This window comes from Pristiophorus japonicus, chromosome 15 (assembly GCF_044704955.1).
Source record: "Pristiophorus japonicus isolate sPriJap1 chromosome 15, sPriJap1.hap1, whole genome shotgun sequence".
NCBI lineage: Eukaryota > Metazoa > Chordata > Chondrichthyes > Pristiophoridae > Pristiophorus > Pristiophorus japonicus.
The window spans coordinates 141384461-141404655 of record NC_091991.1 but is presented as its reverse complement, the minus strand read 5'-3'; the positions used below and the strand labels follow the sequence as shown (position 1 = coordinate 141404655).

At 40.7% G+C, this 20195-nt stretch overlaps 1 protein-coding gene across 1 annotated transcript in view; it reads left to right on the top strand.

Annotated features, from left to right (window-relative positions):
- Positions 1–20195, top strand: part of clec16a (C-type lectin domain containing 16A) — a 287365-nt gene that overhangs the window by 215299 nt on the left and 51871 nt on the right. The window contains exons 20-22 of the mRNA XM_070901025.1: positions 1455–1606; positions 2898–3102; positions 12391–12558. Coding sequence (XP_070757126.1) covers positions 1455–1606; positions 2898–3102; positions 12391–12558 — 525 coding nt within the window. The remainder of the gene's footprint in view (positions 1–1454; positions 1607–2897; positions 3103–12390; positions 12559–20195) is intronic.

The following is a 20195-nucleotide window of genomic DNA, read 5'->3' as shown; positions in this document are numbered from 1 at the left end:
GGGGTGCAAGATGCCTGTGGGCGAATTTTTTTAATGTGTGGTGACCGTTGCACACCAGCCACCACATGGGCTTGACAGAGCTAGGTCCTGGTCCGGTGGCAAGGATTAACCAACTCTGCTGCACGGACCTCGCACCCGCACATGTTAGTGTGGGCTGTGCTGTCCCTGGACCTTTGGCTCTTCTGGGCCCCGTACCCTCATCTGTCGCACCTCCGCCACAATCTCTCGCCACAATCTCTCGCCGCTCCTCCGCCATAAACATTCACCGCATCTCGCCACAAACACTCGCCGCTCATCAGCCCCGGCCTTCCCACTCTTCTGTACTTGCCAATATTCCTGCCCATGCTCCAAAACGGCGACCAGGGTTTTGATGACGTTGCCCATCTCAAAATCCTTGGAGCAGCTCGTGCTGGTCCATGGCAGTCATGATGGTGTTTGTTCTCACTGTCAACGATGACACTACATCCTTTTCATTCATTATTCCCTAATTAGAAAATACTTTTCTAATATGATTAAACATGGAAGGTATGCTTTCATTAAACAAAGAATTTGCTGTTGTTATCGGTTAACATTGACAAGAAAAAATGTTCTTTTCCCTTCCCCCTCTCCGCTGTGAAAATAGTACGGGATAGTGTCAAATAAGACACAGGAAGGCCAAGCAAGTTATTCAGTCCTCCAAGGATCAGCAGATACATTAAATGTTGATTGTAAGGGCTGTCACAATTGCACAGTGAGTAAATGTACTACTGAGTTATGGAGATCAGGAAGATCCTCGATCTGGGATGAATTAGTTGACTCCTTGGTAGGTAATTGCATTGGTGCCAAATTGGCTTCAGTGTCTCTGAGTCAAGCAGGCAAAAAGTGTGTGGAGAAATCCTGCTCCTAATCAGCCAGTGATCTCAGCTGAGAAGTGTTTGTTTTTGGGCCGCGGGTGAGCATGTGAACTGGTCTGGTTGAATATGCTGCTAACATTCACTGTCGAGGCTCACATTTTGAAGATGCAAGATACCAGTAATACTCGTAATACTTGTTGAACTTTGTGATGTGGGGAAAAACTTGAGTTAGATACTTTTGCAATTCCCTAATGACTAATTTTAACCCCAGACTTCTCGACTAGGAATTCTGTATCCTATATTCCAGCTCAAAAGTACGTCATTGTAACAGTAAAAGTTGCGTCTAAATGCACAGTATTCTTGCAGTACAGTTTTTCCTACATAATTCAGGGTAATTTCACAAATGACTTCTAGTCTTTCATGTCTTTTTTTTTTAATTGAACTGAAGATCAAATACCATTATTTGAATTATAGTATATATTAATAGCAGTCAATGTTAATATTTTTTGGTTTATTATAATTGATTATTTTAATGTTTTGTTTTGAAATAGATTTACTTTACTTTCTATTCACAACTGTATAAACTGATCAGTTAAGTTTTTATTCCTTTTATTGTTTCAGACAACAGTGACTTGATTGCTTGCACTGTAGTTACAAAAGAAGGCAATCAGATGCATCGGTTCCTGGCTGTAGACATTTATCAGATGAGCTTGGTTGAACCAGAGAGCAAACGACTTGGCTGGGGGGTGGTGAAATTTGCAGGTCTGCTTCAGGTAAGGAGTTGAATGTTGGACGTATATCTCCTTTCCACATCTTTGATTCCTATATTTAAACTTGACCAATTCAAAACTAATGGGCATCTTCACAAGCCATTTGGAGCTTTGCTGCTGCAATAATATAGTGCGATCCTGCTTGCAGCTGATTTCCCAGCCCTGTTTAGTGGGACAAAAATTATTTAGAAAACCAGGATTTTATATTAGCTTCATACATAATGAGGTGTTAAACTGATCTGTTAGCAGAATTCAGATGGTTCCTGTATTGTACAAGAACAGCAAAACTGTACCTTCTGATTAAATTTCTGGCATGTTTTGGTTCTTTCACTTCACCCATCCAAGAACACACACTTCTGAATCTACATTCAGAAATTTAAATGGTACAGGTACAGCGTTGAGAATCCGGAAACCTCGGGACCGAGGCCGCTCCGGATTCTGTGTATTTCCGGACTTCGGAACGTCTTTCCAACGTCGAGTCCAGAAACACCTGGGCCTAGGCGGGGGCGGGGGGGCAGGGGGTTGGCCTGAGGTGGTCCGGATTCCGGAACAATACTGATTCCAGAACTCCAGATTCTCGACGCTGTACCTGTACTTGCACATTCAAAGTAAAATTACTTCTTTTTCCCATGAGATTTGGGAATCGCTTTTAATTCAAGTACCAAAACAATCGACAGTTAAAGGTATGGTACAAATGGGCAGTCAGCATCTGTGCAATCTTCTGGTATTCACTGTGGGTCTTGGTGCTGTGTGGAACTTCTGTCTGCCTTTCTCACTTGTAATTTTGAGCAAGGGACTATCTGATATTGTGGGGGAGGAACAGTGGAGAAGAAAGGAAATCTGACATGGGCGATTCTGTTCTTTACTCATGCCTTTTGTGTCAGCTCCATTCAGTTATATAGGTTAAGAAGTCGTCCATACCCCTGTCATTCATCATTCCACTTGAATGAGAAGCTTTTCTGTATAAATTTATTTTGTCAATGTCATCGAATCTCACCATACAATATGCTCTATCCTAAGTAGAAACTCCACACAAATAGTGGATCATCAATACTGTGATTTGTTGTTAGACCATCTGAGAAAACTAATCCAGATTTGAGGTCTATTTTAGGTTAGTTCAGGCTTCTATAGTTCTGAACCATTGATAGCAATATCAGGTTGAAAAAGATACAGCCACACAATATAGTTGGTGTTGCTGTGTGACACTCAAAAAGGAAAGCTTTTCAAGTCGTGGTTGAAATATGTTATTAAACTCATTGTGTAGTTTCAATTGCTATATTTTTGTTTCAAACAGGACATGCAGGTGATGGGGGTGGAAGATGACAGTAGAGCTTTAAACATTATCATCCATAAGCCTGCATCCAACCCTCATGCCAGGCCCTTCCCTATCCTCCAGGCCACGTTCATCTTTGCGGATCACATTCGCTGCATCATTGCAAAACAGCGATTAGCAAAGGGCCGTATTCAAGCACGTCGTATGAAGATGCAAAGAATAGCAGGTTAGTATCAGTTTCTGAAAATGCTTAACTAGGTTAGGTTGATCATCTGGTGGTGCCAGCTTACCTGGTGGAATTAAATAAAACTAGTTAAAATTCAAATTTCGCCATAAAGTGCTGAATTAATATTTTTAATACCCAATTATATTCCATGAATCTTGCCGAGGTTTTGGTTTACTTAATTGAGCTTGGTAATTATCTTGTATTTTTCAATATTAAATTTACCATCCACCAAAACCTCAACTGTTCACTTCACAGTTTAATATAGCGTTAATAAAATATCTAAAGTTATGTTACTTTATAACTGCACCAAATATGGTGTATCAACAGCTTAAATACAAAGTAAAGAAAGAAGGAGGACTTGCATTTATATAGTACTTTTCATGACCTCAACATCCCAAAGTACTTTATGGACGGTTATTTATGTACTAGCCTTTCTTGACATTAATTGGGTATTATACATCTAACAGCTAGATTTTGTTAATTTGTATCTAAGGTCCTACAAAAGTTATATCAGACCATATTGTGGTAGAGAAATTTGATAGCCAACAGATTAGTTAACTGGCAACAGGTACTTTTCAGAATGTCCACTTGTACGGTAGATAGAAAGTGTTACGTATTTCTGACAGGTTGCATTGTTTTCAAACAGTGGAATGAAAAATATGCGGCAAGTAGGCCAACCATAGAAAACACTCTACCATACTGCATGTAGCTGTACTGAGTCAGTAGTGTGTATTTCTAAGTTTAGATGGATCTGGATTGGTGCTCAGTGTTGACCTACATTCAAACTAAAGGCATTGCACCAGGGCACAGATGGATTCTGCCTATCATTGGAGCGACTGCAGCCAGAAGATCCAAAATGATAGGTCTCTGGTCAGCCCAAGTTCACAATGTTTTAATAGTAATACGAGAATAACCGTTGCCTTCAGATTTGGTTGGGAAGAATGCTCCTATATTTTCCTTGACTTATAATTCCAAGCTCAATTAAATCACTGCATTTTGTGCAGTCGAAATTATATACGTATTCTGTCCAAAATTTCTTAACATTTAAAAGAAAGAACTTGCATTTATATAGTGCCTTTCACTACCTCAGGAAGTCCCAAAGTGCTTTCCAGCCAATTAAGTACTTTTGAAGTGTAATCACTGTTGTATTGTAGGAACCACAGCAGCCAATTTGCACACAGCAAGGTCCTACAAACAGCAATGTGATAATGACCAGATAATCTGTTTTAGTGATGTTGGTTGAGGGATCAATATTGGTCATAACACTCGGGAAAAACTTCTTTTATGTCCACCTGAGAGGACAGATAGGGCTTCGGTTTAACGACTCATCTGAATGACAACACCTTTAACAGTGCAGCACTCTCTCTTACTGCACTGAAGTGTCAGTCTAGATTTTGTGCTCAAGTCTCTGGAGTGGGGCTTGAAACCACAAACTTCTGTCAGGCGAGAGTGCTACCACTGAGCTATGGCTGACATCGTTTGGATTTTACAAAGTGAAAAAGTAGGTATTGACAGACAAACTTCAAAATCAATATTGTTCAGTCTTTAGGCAATATGATGCTTTGGATCAGCAAAGCACTGTGCTGTGGGAATGGTAAAATGCTGGCTTGATTTTCTGCCCCTTTACCTCCCCAAAATGAGTTCTATCTCAATTACATTTCTATGGCAAGTAAGTAAGCAGCTCCCCAATGAGGTGATAGAGGGAAAATTAGAGTTCTCTCGCAGTAATTATCATTGATTTCTTTGAACAGAGGAGGGCTGGAAGTTAATTGTCTTCTCTGCCACAATCTGTATGCTTAAAGGAGACACATGTGAAGTAGAGAGATTGCATATGCTTCAGAAATACTGAACACCAAGTTTTTTAATAAGTTGAGAATCTTCAAATGCCACACTCTAAACTTAACTAGAACAGCAAAATAATGTTTCCATTCCATTGTGTTTTCAGTATACTACTCTGTGGTAAAATGGTTATGACCAGATTTGTCAATGCAACCACAGTTTTAGTTGAGAACCACAGTTTACAAGGAAATACACATTTGCCTTGTGTAACCATTGTAAATTATAATTGCATGCTATGAAATAGTTTGACCTATTTAATGTGGTTTACATTTTAATATATATGCTGTAATGGAATAATGCGAAATCATAGGTGCTCTTGTTGTAGTATAGGATTCAATTATACAATTTTAATTAAATCCTCAAATAACGTAACCTTTAACAACTAAGTTGAAATCAGTGGAAGAGGATATTGTGTGGCTTTGTTTTCCAAGGTATTTTATTTCAGCCATTACAGGTCAACAAAACAAACCTTCCTCTTTCAAAATGAACTGCCATTCCAAGAAAATACTTGGTACCTATTTCACAGAGGACCAATAACCCTTTATTTTTTTTAAAAGAAGCTTTTTTATGTTTCCACTTTTCATATCTATCTGACATTGTCCAGAAATGTCAAAGAGCAAAGTATGATTTGTACCCACTGCAAGAAAGTCTAATTATTTTAATAACATACTTATAATTAGTATGGCATATGCTGTTATTTAATGAGGAAAACCAGTGACTAATTTTTAAAAATCCTACATTGCTCTGCAGCAAATTGTGATTTGGTGCAGATTTTCCCACTTTTAAGGATGACCACCTCCCCACTATTTCAAGCTGAGAACTGAGGAGACTCGGCGCATCCAGTGAACCTAGTCTAGAATCATCCGATGGTCAGAGACTCTCAGCTTCGCAACTCGGATTCAAATGGAAGTCTTCTAATTCTGTTGGCTGCAGGAGTCCTACATGAAACCTCAATCCAGTACTTGCTATAAGACACTACATAAAACTCTAAATGATTTGGTGTAGGTTGATGCTGATGTGCCAGCAACACTTAGAGAAGGCACGAGCTGGTGTTGGAAATAGAAAAGGTCATAGTGATGCAATAGGTCGCTGCCTTTTGAGGTTGAAAGCTACGGTAAAAATGGAGTACAGGAAATGAGCAGGGGCTTTACTGTACATCTAGTGAGTGGTGTGGCTTACCTGAGAGTGGTTGGTTCTTCCAATGTGGAAGTTGTCCATTTACAGCATATCTCACTTTTTATTGAACACAATAAAGATACATTATAACTAGCACAGAACTTTTATAGTGAGGCTTGAAATTGCACTCCACAACTATACTTTGCAGAGATTTCTAACTATGTAGTGGAAACTGATAATAGATTTATTAAGCCCACCTGTGTGTGTTTGGATATGAAATGTTGCATTAATGGAGACAAAAATTTGAGTTTGCTTTGTGACTACTGTACTGTGTGCTTTCTAAAAGCTGGACAGTATAGTGGTGTAGCATTGATGGAGTGGTAGGAAGTGCATTGATATCACTCATTTTCTGACTTCTCCAGTGTCATTGTAAGGATGTACTGAGTGTAGAGACAAGTGCTTTCTGACATGGATAGGGAAGAAATCAACGACGATTATCTTGGACTGTTCTCTACATTTCGTAGCATCTAGTTGGAAGCGGAGGGAGGCGACTAGGTTAATGCCTAGAAAGGGATAGACAAGATAAAGGCAGAGAGGTTGTTTCCACTGGTCAGGGAGACTAGAACTAGGGGGCACAGCCTCAAAATACGGGGGAGCCAATTTAAAACTGAGTTGAGAAGGAATTTCTTCTCCCAGAGGGTTGTGAATCTGTGGAATTCTCTGCCTAAGGAAGCAGTTGAGGCTAGCTCATTGAATGTATTCAAGTCACAGGTAGATAGATTTTTAACCTATAAGGGAATTAAGGGTTATGGGGAGCGGGCGGGTAATTGGAGCTGAGTCCACGGCCAGATCAGCCATGATCTTGTTGAATGGCGGAGCAGGCTCGAGGGGCTAGATGGCCTACTCCTGTTCCTAATTCTTATGTTATGTTCTTATGCCTGTCCTCTTGGTCACAGATAATGTGAGTCTAAGTAAGAAGAGAAAATAACATAAGAAAGAGAGTGCATATTTTAGGCTTGGATTTCTGGATCACAGGGAAGTAGATTCAAGTGAGAAATCTTTCTGACATTGCAATTGCATCAGGCACCACTACAGACTGATGTTGGACTTGCTCTTAATAAACTATACTGTGTGCTTTATTTGACGCAAACCTTTCTGTTGGGCAAGTTATTTTTCTCTGATGTATGCCGAACATGCAAAGATCGTTGGCAAGTGAATTTCCTATTTATTTCTATTCAGAAAATAAAGGCAAGCTGTTCTGTCTTCCTTTACTCCTTTTAATTACTTACCCAGTTCAGGACAGATATTGGAAAAATGGGTACAGTTGCCTTCACTCTCAAATGCCATAATTTCAGTATTAAATAGCTCATCAAGCTTACTGCAGAATAGTATAGGGCATTGGTAGTCTTGTGTTGCCTTTCTGCTTTCTCTTCCAGATCTATCTCCCCACCACCTTTTTAAGTTATCACAAGACAAAAGTACAAGATCAACAAATCCAATACTTTTCTTCATCATCATTATCATCACACCATTAACAAATACTTTTCTTTGCTAATGCCAGTCCTTTCCCAACTGAAAATGATGCAATGATGCAACTATAACTGTGGGGGGAAAACCAGTACAGTGAATCAATATTAGCTACAGTATCTGATATTTATTTAGTGTGAGGTACGCTATTAGTGATTACTCTTTTGCAGCAATAGTTATTTAAGGATACATTACAAAACTAGTTTCCTGCATCTAAAAGTGACCAAAACTAACCACAGGCTGAAAGCAGCTTATCTCATCTTTCTCTCTAATTCTGACAAAATATGGATGACAGTCTGGCAACAAATTAATTATTTTGCCACTAAAATTGTTGTTAAATAACAATAAACAGTTAACGTCTTTCAAAAAATTAAGTCGCACATTCATTAAAATTACTTTAGGAACTGTAGGGTATAAATTGGTATGCTTTATGCCTGCTTTTTGGGTGGAAAATGGACATAAATTTAACAGTGGGACACCCTGCACCCAGTTTGCACAGGTGTTGGTTCCACTGCTAAATTTGTGGGTCTATTTTTCAGGGGTCTGAACAGGCGTTGGGTGACTTAAAAATGTTAAGGGACCCGACCCCTCGACAAAATTGGTTCCCGATGAGCTGGGCAGGCATCGGGATTCTTCCGCCCTTGTGGCTGCCAATTCCCCACACACTTTTTTTAAAGTTTTTTTTCTAAAAAAAATATGTTTGTGAAGCCAAGAGGAGTAGGATTGCTCTCCTGGACTGCAGTCCTGATGATAGTCCCCAACCCCATTGCTCAATCCGATCCTCATCCCAAAATTTACCCGAGGGCCACTTTGATTTCTCTCATGGGACGGCTGCCTGTGGATGCGCAACAGGTGCAACTTACCCCTGTATAGAGAATAAACCAACTGAAGATTCTTGATTGGCAAGTTATTGAAGGCACTTGATCTCCAAGAGTGATGACTGAATAACTTGAAAATACCATGGATGCAATTGTATAGTGTTGCATTGGTCTCACTCATGAGTGGATTATCTTTAATCAAATGTGCTGAACACTGATGTTTGGAAGAAGATTTAATTTCTTTGCTATGATACATGAGAACATAAGAATTAGGAGCAGGAGTAGGCCATATAGCCCATTGAGCCTGCTCTGCCATCCAATAAGATCCTGGCTGAATTTCTACATTAACTCCACTTTTCCGTCCTATCCCCATATTTCTCAATCTCGATCTTGAATATACTCATCGACTGAGCATCCATAGCCCTTTGGGTAGAGGATTCCAAAGATTCACAACCCACTGAGTGAAGAAATTTCTTATCTCGATCCTAAATGGCCAACCCCTTATCCTGAGGGTATGACCCCTAGTTCTAGACTCTCCAGTTAGACGAAACAGCCTCTCAGCATCTACCCTGTCAAGCCCTCTCAGAATTTTATACGTTTCAATGAGATCACCTTTCATTCTTCTAAATGTCAGAAAATATTGGCCCATTCTACTCAATCTCTCCTCATAAAGGCTAACATACCATTCGTCTTTCTAATTGATTGCTATACCTGCATGTTAACTTTCTAATATTTGTGTACAAGGACCCCTAAATCCCTCTGAATACCAATATTAACTAGTCTCTCACCTTTTTAAAAAATATTCTGCTTTTCCATTCATCCTACCAAAGTTGATAATTTCACACTTTCTCACAATTTGCACGTGGCTCATGTCGTAATCCAGAGATTATTACCTTTGAGGTTCTGCTTTTTAATTTGTACCCTAGCTCTTTAAACTCCCTCGGCAGAATCTCATTCCTAGTTCTACCTATGTCATTGGTTTCTACGTGGACCACGACAATGGTTGTTCTCCAGCTGCGAGGAGATGTCCTTGATCCTTGATCCCGACACCGGGTAGGCAACACAGTCTTTGAGATTCCCAGTCACTGCTGCAGAGATCCCCCTGACTATACTGTCCACTACCCACATTCCTTTTCACACCTCCCACCTGAATGGCCTCCTGTACCACAGTGCTGTGGTCTATTTGCCCATCCTCCCTGCAGTCATTGTTCTCATCCACACAGGTAGCAAGTACCTCATACCTGTTGGACAGTGGCAAAGCCTGAGGCTCCTTCCCCACTGCATCTGTGGTCCCCTTACCTGCCTGAGTCACAGTTACATCCTTCTGTCTCTGACCACTAACCAAATCTAATCCACTACTTAACTTAAGGGGTGTGACTGCTCCCTGGGTCAAAATGTCCAGATAACTCTTTCCCCCCCCCCCCCCCCCCCCCTTCCCTGATGCATTGCAATGTCTGCACCTCGGACTCCAGCTCAACAACTCTGAGCCGACGTTCCTCAAGCTGTAAACACTTACTGCAGATGTGTTTGCCTGGGATCACTCTGCTCTCTACAGACTCCCACATGCTGCAGATGAGCACACCTCCTGCGCTGACATCTCTATCTCACCTTTTATATAATTAATTAAAGTTTTATGTAATTAATTCACTTAGTTTATATTTTTAGCTTTTTAAAAAAAAAACTAATTTAACTAGTTTAAATTATTAACGTTATAAAGTATTAGTTATTGATACCAATTGTAAATACTGCCTCAGGTTTATATAAACCACTGTGTTCAAGGCAAAAAGGAACACCTCATTTCCCCCTCTGCATCGAATTACCACTTTCCTTAATTTGTAACTTCCCACTCTGTTCACACTGCGATCTGTGGTTACGCTCTGTGCCTTACATTTTACTTTAGATTGTAAATAAAGCTATTTTCCTTAAAACCTCTCATATCTTTCTGTGAAGTGGCTTTCAATTCATTACTTAGTGCAGTTAATTAGAAAATAAGGGCAATTATTCCCAATAGCCATATAATGTAATAGCTTGTTGTGGAACTACTTTAAATTCCTAGCTCTGATTTTTTTTTTGGCGTTACGACAAGTTTGTAAGCACATTTGTATTTATCCTGGAATGCAGCCTTACCACTAACTGCCATGAAGAAAAATTCTCTCCCCACTTCAGTTCTATTCCAGACGGCCAGTTTTGAAACATGTGTATTTACAGGATAAGTGACTAAAATATTGAGGTAATTCTGGTGACTGAATAAAGTTTTAGTAATGCACTAAATAAACTATACAACAGAGAAATGAATAACAAATGTATTCAAATGTCTGTCTCCTCCTTCATGAGTGGTAGAAATAACTGTATTTGACCAGCATCCTTGATTTTTTGACATTTTTTCACATGTTCTATCTCAATGATGCCTGCTGATGCTTATGAAATATAGGTATTTGACAGTTGTGAAAGAACTGAACTCTCTCTCAGCATGTGTTGAGAAGTCTTCTGTACATAACTTAGATTTTCATAACTCAGACAAGGGGAAGGCTGATAAAAGTAATGTCCTCAACTAAAACTTTGTCAAAATGGACATTTTGTGTCATTTTCATTAGCTTACCTTTACTAACATTTTCTAGTGAAGATAAGCTTGTAGTGTCTAATTTTCTTCTTTTTGATTGGTTAAGTCTTTGTGTTTTCCTGCTTTCTAAGTAGTTATTTTCTCCTTTGTCCTGTCTAAACGACCAATCTGTTTCTACAACCAAACAGTGGATCATATTCTACAAAATGCAACTAACTACATTTCAGAAACTGGGCAGAACTCAGCTTGGGTAATGTGGGGAGAGGAGTTTTGAAATATATTTATATTAACCGAGCGAATGAGTCATGGAAATTTGCTCCCAATCTTGGAAACTGCAGGTGTAGTGAACCTTGATGGCAGAGCCAGAGAACTCCTGGTTCTTAATCGCAGTCCCAGCTGCTTTTCTGTTCGTTGGATACCGATCACACTTTGCCTCAATTTGAGACCTCCTCTTCTCCTTGTGGACAGACTGCCCCTATGATTGGTCCCACCAGATGCTTATCCCGAGCCTCTGCTTTGGCCTGCCACTCACAGCCACTGGTCTCATACTTACCCTATACCCACAATCCACATCCAGTCTCCTCTGCAAGATCTTGAGCTGGAGTCCAACTTACTGAGTCCTGGCTTCAGCCCATAGTCTCCACCTGGACCTACCTAACCCACAGTCCAGCCTCCATCGCCACTCCATCAACAACAACATAGGAGATGCACTAAGATATTGAGTATAATATGGGTGAATGTGAGGAATTGTACAGTAAATTCATCTTGGGAGTCCAGGTCATTTCAAGCTATTTATCGACATCTCCTTGACAACAGTATTACATTACTCCCTTGTTTGCCCTTAACCATAATTTGTATTTAAATTCTTGGCAAATATTCAGCAGTGAGCAAGACCAATGGAAAATCATTCTTCTGTTGTTGTCTAAGGAGAACCATCTAACTCCTGTTCAGCCCTTTTTGGGATTGCATGGTTCTGAATGGGAACTAGCAATATAGGGGACGTCTACAAACTTGCCGCATTCTGCAGAAAATGGCCGTTTGACTAATTCTGATTTCTGTTATATAGTGTGTGTTTATTAGGAGGACATGACTAATGTATTGCTTTGCAGTTCTAATGCAGCATTGGAAGGGGTTTATCAGCCGAGTGTGCACTATAATAGACATTTTAGCATATTGAGCAGTAATGTTAAAATATTATACAGCATCAGATTGTGTACAATTTTACAATGTTCATTATTATAAACTGAAAAAGAAATTGACAAATGCGATTGAAAGTATTTATATCCTTTGAAAGTTGCAGAAGAATTTATTAATTAGTTGTTTGTTTTTAAATGCAATTCAGGCGACCAAATTCTATTCAGGAATAACAATTATTTGAAATATCATGATTTTCTAACTATTCAATAAAATATATTTATTGTATTCTAGTACTGTTGGATCTCCCTGTGCAAACCTCCTCTGAAGTCATGGGTTTTGGACATGGGTCGCCTTCTTCAGCCCATCACCTACCATTTAGATTCTATGACCAGTCTCGCCGTGGTGTCAGTGATCCTACAGTTCAACGTTCAGTTTTTGCTTCTGTTGATAAAGTTCCAGGTAATGTTAAATGTTCTCCTACTAGTCCAAATACATCTTTTAAATCATTAGTGCAAAAACATTAAGTAACATTAATCCTTTGAGTAACATTAATCCTTTGAAGACTATAACTATGCAATACAGCTAACAGGTTTGGAGTGCTTCAGTTTATTCAGAGATTACCAAGGCAAGAAATGCTCTTTCACGATGTGTAGTGCTATTAACCTAATTTATATTTAGGTTTTTTGACCAAATTATTCTGAGAGTAGAGTGGAAACAATGCATCTGTTTATATTGGTACATAGGTACTAACAGATCTGGAATATCGCTAGATAAGCGAACAAATATAATTTCTTAAAATAAAAGGTGTAATATTCTTATTCACAGTAACATCAAACTAGAAATAACTTTGCTAAAATCAGTCTGTTGTATGTAATTAATCCTCCACCAGTGGTGGAGCTGCAGGAGTGTTTGTGTAAGTGTGTGATAATATAAGCATTGCATGAGGATAGGTATACTGCATGTGTAGGTTTAGCTATTGGCAACCGTGGATGTTTGATTAGATTTTTGATATCCTGAAAGCTGCAAAAACAAATTTCATTTGAAGAGTTAATTCACAGACGTTTCTGATACTTGTTAAGTGCCAGATTGTGTTTCTATTTGATTGTCAGTTCCTCTTTACAATGTAGCAGTGCCCACAACAGAACCCTCAAATTTTGCTTTTGGGGCATCATCACCAAAACACCACACTAACCATTATTTCTGTCAAGTGTGGTTGAATAACAATCTACAAAGGGTTTAAATGTTTAGGTTGATTAAACAGATTTTTCCACTGGTTAATGTATAGTGCAAGCTTTATTTAAGACATATTTGTGGGTCTACAATTTTGACTTCAGAGTCAGTAAGCTGGTTTTAGCAATGTAATTGTGGGGAGCCGGCACAGAGTTACCACTTTCCACTCAACCCAAACTAAATAAAGGCCAATATAAAAGTGCCCTTTGTTTTTCTTCTGCTTTTGCTTTTGCTTAATCTGAAAATAATTTTCCCTTTCAAATGTGAATAAAAATAAGCAGATGTGTTAAATTGTTTATCTATGATCAAATTTCAGCTCGACTCATCTATACAGATTCTAGAGCCAAAATGTCATTAAAGCATATATTGTGAAGAAACTCAACAAATGAAAGTTCTACACAGTCTTTGAGTCATAAGAAATATGCCATTAAATGTTTAAGAAAATTAGGAAATAAATATTTTAGGAGTTCTCTCTAACTACAGAAATTATGCCTGGGGAAATTAGCAATTGTTACCCTGATATATTCAAAGAGGAATGAGACATAAGAACATAAGAATTAGGAACAGGAGTAGGCCATTCGGCCCCTGAAAATTATGTACCAGTTAAGATGACTTTTCTGGTGGGATAAATGCTGCAGTGCATTGTAGGATCAATAAATGCTCAAGACCTGCCAGTTGTTGATTTTTCATGTTCAGAATTTTGGACTTGGTGTCTGCATGCCTGGATAATTTGTGCCACTCTCCAATTATGCTCTCTACCTTGTTGCTCCGGGAGCTTGAAATTCTCCAACACAATCTGCAATCATGGAAAGAATTGGAAAATCACAGTGCAAGCGTGAATTGGGTGGATGTGTGGCGAATCGGAGAGGAATGTCTTTTGCCTTTGTGAACTAGGAGGGCAAATCGGAGGAGTGCCTTTGTGAACTGGTGGAGAGAAAGAGTGCCAATGTAAACTGAGGAAAAAGAGGTTGAAGAAAAAGAATACCAACATAAACTGATGAGGGAAAGAATAGTGACAGCATAACCTGATATTGAGGAAGAAGAGTGCATGTGCGAACCAGAAAGGATGGGTGAAGAAGAAGAATGCTAGCATTAATTGATGAGGGGGAAGAAAGTTCTGGATACAAAACCGACTTTGCAGTAGGAAACAAAAAATGGTGATAGGTGGAAAAGCTTGATCAGGATTTAATGAGCTGTGACTGAACAAACTCTTCACATTTCATTACTGGGTCCCCATTGCTCATACTGATCAAATAATGTATAGGTGAGGTATACTTGTTATAATAGAAAACAAAATCTATGCCAATAAGCTATATGGCCAGATGACATATTAGAGATATTCAAAATGATGTGGTTCAGTTAAGGGATGACAGAGCTATGGATTTTACAGCAATCTTTACATTAAACTGGTAGATCTCCCCTGCCCTTGCTCACAATTACACTGTTTTATAACAATGTGGGTGTTAATGCCATGTAGGGATTAACATCCAAGTACTGATATGCAATGACTAAATAAGACAAATTCCATTTTTATTAATTGCAATTCTGGGATTTTTACTAGCGCTTTTGGACTGGAATTTCATAAGTCTACCCATTATTCTGTGAAATTTGTAATTTAGATATATTTCTTTATCTCTGCATTTCATTTTTTTATCCCGTACCATTTTTAAAGCTGCAAATATTCAGCAAGATGGATGTGCATGATGCACCATTTAAGGTAGATATTCAGGACTACAATTTCCATGGAGCTCTCCCAATCTCTCACCCCCCCCCCGTAACTTCAGTGGAACACTCAAACATTTGTGCCATTTCTCCAAGGGTTCCGCTTCCGCTGTGGTTACAGGAGAACATTTGTAGAAATATTAAACACTATTGGGTTGGGTAATGAGGTTTAGCTGCACTTGGGGAGAGCCCTGTGCTTTGGGAGCACTGATGGATGGTTCTGGGATTTGACAGTACTGCAGTGTTCACCTGGAGTTCATCACGGAGGGGGAATCTGGGATTTGGTAGAATTATGGAAGATGAATCTCAATTTGGCATAACTGGGGATTGAATATGCGTTTTGGCTCACTGGTGGGTTCTGGTGTCTTCCCAGCAAAGAGGGGAAGGACGGAAAGAACAGAGCATGGTTGTTGGAGGGGCAGGGAGGGGGAGAATCCCATGTGTGGCTGCACTGGTTTGTGCCTTTCAATCCTTATGATTTAATGTTTTGTGATTGGTTCCTGGATGCTAATCTCTTATGTCTCTGTCTTTGTGTCTCACTCCTGTAAAACATTCCAATTGCTATCAACAAAAGGGCTTTCAAAATTTGAAAAAACAACAAATTAAAATGAGGAAAGACACTAAGTGTTTGTCATGGTTGACCATTCCATCCTCCTCCAGCGCCTCTCCACCATCGTCCAGCTTGGTGGGAATGCACTTTCCTGATTCCATTCTTATCTATCCAATTGTAACAGAGAATCACCTTTCCACCACTCTACCCCTCTCCTCCTTTAAGAGGCTTCTTAAAACCTACCTCTTTGACCAAGCTTTTGGTCATCTGCCCGAGTATCTCCTTATGTGGCTCGGTGTCAAAGTTTGTTTTATGACTCACCTTGGGAAGTTTTACTAAGTTAAAGACGCTATATAAATACAAATTGTTGTTGTCTTTCTATCTCTGTCTCAGTGTAACAAATCTTAATGATTAAAATGTTTATTTTACAATTGGCAACACGTGATAGAGATAAGATAATTAGAAGCTGTTGTCAATCCACTTATGTTGATTAGGTGAGATAATTAGAGGTTGTATTTCAAAAATGTTAATTTTTTTTAATTGAAAAATGAATTCCATTAGCAAGACACTTTGTCTTTCTCTAACCGGTTAATGTGCTTCAAGAAGTTAGGTGCAATACCACTGGAATGTTGCAACCACACACTATCTTCATTATATAATAAACTTTAGAGCCCAAGATCAGGTACTGTCCATCTAATTGTCATAACATACAAGAACTTTCCAAGTCCTTGTGTAAAGTCTCAAACTTTTAGAAGAGTTTACATTATAACATTCCCTTTATGGAATTAATAAAGCTCTAAAATTCAAGGAATGAGGGAGAAAGTATTTAATAAGGGGTCAATGGAACCAAAATTTTTACATGACAGCCATACAGTTTTATTCTTTCATGGGATGTGGGCGTTGCTGATGAGGCCAGTATTGATTGCCCATCCATAATTGCCCTTGAGACGGTGGTGGTGAGCCACCGCCTTGAACTGCTGCAGTCCGTGTGGTGAAGGTACTCCCACAGCGCTGTTATAGAGGGAGTTCCAGGATCTGGACCCAGCAATGAAGAAGAAATGGCGATATACTTCCAAGGCAGGATGGTATGTGACTTGATGGGGAACTTGCAGGTGATTGTAATCCCATGCGCCTGCTGCCCATGTCCTTCTAGGTGGTACAGGTCGCGGTTATGGGGGGTGCTGCCGAAGAAGCTTTGATGAGTTGCTGTAGTGTATCTTGCAGATGGTACATACTGCAGCCATGGTATGCCAGTGGTGGAGGGAGTGAATGTTTCTGGTGGTGGATGGGGTGCCAATCAAGCGGGCTGCTTTGTCCTGGATGGTGTCGAGCTTCTTGACTGTTGTTGGAGCTGCACTCATCCAAGCAAGTGGAGAGTATTCCATCACACTCCTGATTTGTGCCTAGTAGATGGTGGAAAGACTTTGGCGAGTCAGGAGGTGAGACACTCGTCACAGAATACCCAGCCTCTAACATGCTCTTATTGCCACAGTATTTATGTGGCTGGTCCAGTTAAGTTTCTAGTCAGTACCGCAACCTGTACCGCCCAGGATGTTGTTGGTGGGAGATTCGGCGATGGTAATGCTGTTGAATGGCAAGGGCTGGTGGTTAGACTCGTTGGTTGGAGTTAGTCATTGCCTGGCATTTGTGTGGCGCAAATGTTACTTGCCGCTTATCAGCCCAAGCCTGAATGTCATCCAGGTCTTGCTACATGCGGGCATGGACTGCTTCATTATCTGAGAATTTGCGAATGGCACTGAACACTGTGCAATCATCAGCGAAACATCCCCACTTCTGATCTTATGATGGAGGGGAGGTCATTGAAGCAGCTGAAGATGGTTGGGCCTAGGGCATTGCCCCGAGGAACTCCTTTGGTGATGTCCTGTGGCTCTGATGATTGAGCTCCAACCACCACAACCATCTTCCTTTGTGCTTTGTATGACTCCAACCAGTGGAGAATTTTCTCCCTGATTCCCATTGACTTCAGCTTTACTGGGGCTCCTTGATGCCACACAAATGCTGCCTTGATGTCAAGGGCAGTCACTCTCAGCTCATCTCTGGAATTCAGCTCTTTTGTCCATGTCTGGAATAAGGCTGTAATGAGGTCTGGAGCCGAGTGGTCCTGGCAGTACCCAAACTTGGCATCGGTGAGCAGGTTATTGATGAGTAAGTGCCGCTTGATAGCACTGTCGACAACAGCTTCCATCACTTTGCTGATGATTGAGAGTAGACTGATGGGGCAATAATTGGACAGATTGGATTTGTCCTGCTTTTTGTGGACAGGTCATACCTGGACAGATTTCCACATTGTCTGGTAGATGCCAATGTAGTGCTGTAACTGGAACAGCTTGACTAGAGGTGCGGCTAGTTATGGAGCACAAGTCTTCAGCACGACAGCCGGAATGCTGTCGGCCCATAGCCTTTGTTGTATCCAGTGCGCTCAGCCATTTCTTGATATCACATGGAGTGAATTGAATTGGCTGGAGACTGGCTTCTGTGATGGTAGTAACCTCAGGAGGAGGCTGATCTGGATCATCCACTTGGCACTTCTGGCTGAAGATGGTGGCAAACACTTCAGCCTTGTCTTTTGCATTCCTGTTCTAGGCTCCGCCATCATTGAGGGTGGGGATATTCATGGAGCCTCCTCCTCCCATTAGTTATTTTATGGTCCACCACCATTCACGACTGGATGTGACAGGACTGCAGAGCTTAATTTGATCCATTGATTGTGGGATCACTTAGCCTTGTCGATAGCGTGCTACTTCCATTGTTTAGCTTGCATATGTAGTCCTGTGTTGCAGCTTCCCCAGGTTGGCACCTCATTTTTAGGTATGCCTGGTGCTGCTCCTGGCATACTCTTCTACACTCCACATTGAACCAATGTTGGTCCCTTGGCTTGATGGTAATAGAGTGAGGGATATGCCGGGTCATGAGGTTACAGATTGTACAATTCTGCTGCTGATGGCCCACAGCACCTCCATGGATGCCCAGTTTGAGCTGCTAGATCTGTCTGAATCTATCCCATTTAGCATGGTGGTAGTGCCACACAGCACGATGGAGGGTGTCTTCAGTGTGAAGATGGGACTTCGTCTCCACAATGACTCTGGTGATCACTGCTACCAATGTTGTCATGGACAGATGCATATGCAACAGGTAGATTGGTGAGGACGAGGTCAAGTAGGTATTTCCCTCGTGTTGGTTCTCTCCACCTGCCGCTGGCCCGGTCTGGCAGCTATGACCTTCAGGTCTCGGCCAGCTTGGTCAGCAGTGATGCTACTGAGGCACTCTTGGTGATGGACATTGAAGTCCCCTACCCAGAGTACATTCTGTGCCCTTGCTATCCTCAGTGCTTCTTCCAAATGGTGGTCAACATGGTGGAGTACTGATTCATCAGCTGAGGGAGGACGGTAGGTGGCAATCAGCTGGAGGTTTCATTGCCCATGCTTGACTTGAAGTCATGAGACTTCATAGGGTCCAGAGTCAATCTTGAGGACTCCCAGGGCCACTCCCTCCTGACTGTGTACCACTGTGCTGCCACCTCGGATGCTGCCAGTGAACAGGACATACCCAGGGATGGTGATGGAGTCTGGGACATTGGCCGCAAGGTATGATTCTGTAAGTATGACTGTCAGGTTGTTGTTTGACTTGTCTGTTGGTCGATAGTGTCATGTCATAGTACATTTTGAACTATTGCCTTTTGTATTTTGAGGCTACATTTCGGAGGTTTTGGCATTTGCCAAAGTGGTATTTTGTTCTGTAGGTTAAGAACTCACATCTTGCACAGAATACTTTTGAGTGTTTAGATAACGTTCTGTAAGACTGAATTTTCTTCAAAGTAATTCTGAAGATGGAAACTCTTTATTTAAAATGACACTGTGCATAAACGTTATTGCATTTCTATAGCACTCCTGGCGCGCAGAGGGATAACTCAACCCCTTATTTGAAGAAGGAAAAGAGGATGCAGAGCTGGAGGGGAAAGGGGGGAGATGTAGAAGATTAGGGTGGGGGGCAGAAGGTGTGGTTGAAGAGAAGTGAAGGATAGTTGCATCATTTAATGGAAAGGTTATGTATTGATGGTTTGATGGTCTTTAGTCTCCTGTTACATGTGTTTGTTTCATTTTGAGAGGTGTTTAAAAGTTGGAGGTGGAAAGGTGAAAGAAATTAAGCAGCGGATTCCAGAGGCAGGAATGTCGTGACTGAGCACGCAGCCTCCAATGGTAGAGCAGTGGACGAGGATAAGCGATTTATCAGAGGAGTGTGGTTGTGAGCAACCAGTTAAAAATAAGAATGAAGATAGGAGAATGATATGGAGGGATTTGAAAGTGAGGTTGAGAATTCTCAAGTAAATCTTCAGCTTTAGTGATGCTTATATAGGAAGGGAGTGATAGGAGGGTGAGACTTTGTGTGGGTGAGGACTCCGGCTCAGCTGTTTTGGTTGAATGTACAGGCTGAGGTGTTTTGGGTGAGTGTGTGGATGATTGAGGCAGGGCTCTGGGTAGGAGAGCACTGGAGAAGTCAAGCATTGAAGAGGTGGGCTAGCGTTTTTATACCTGTGGGGGAGAATTGGAAGTGGAAGCTTTGAAATTTGAATGAA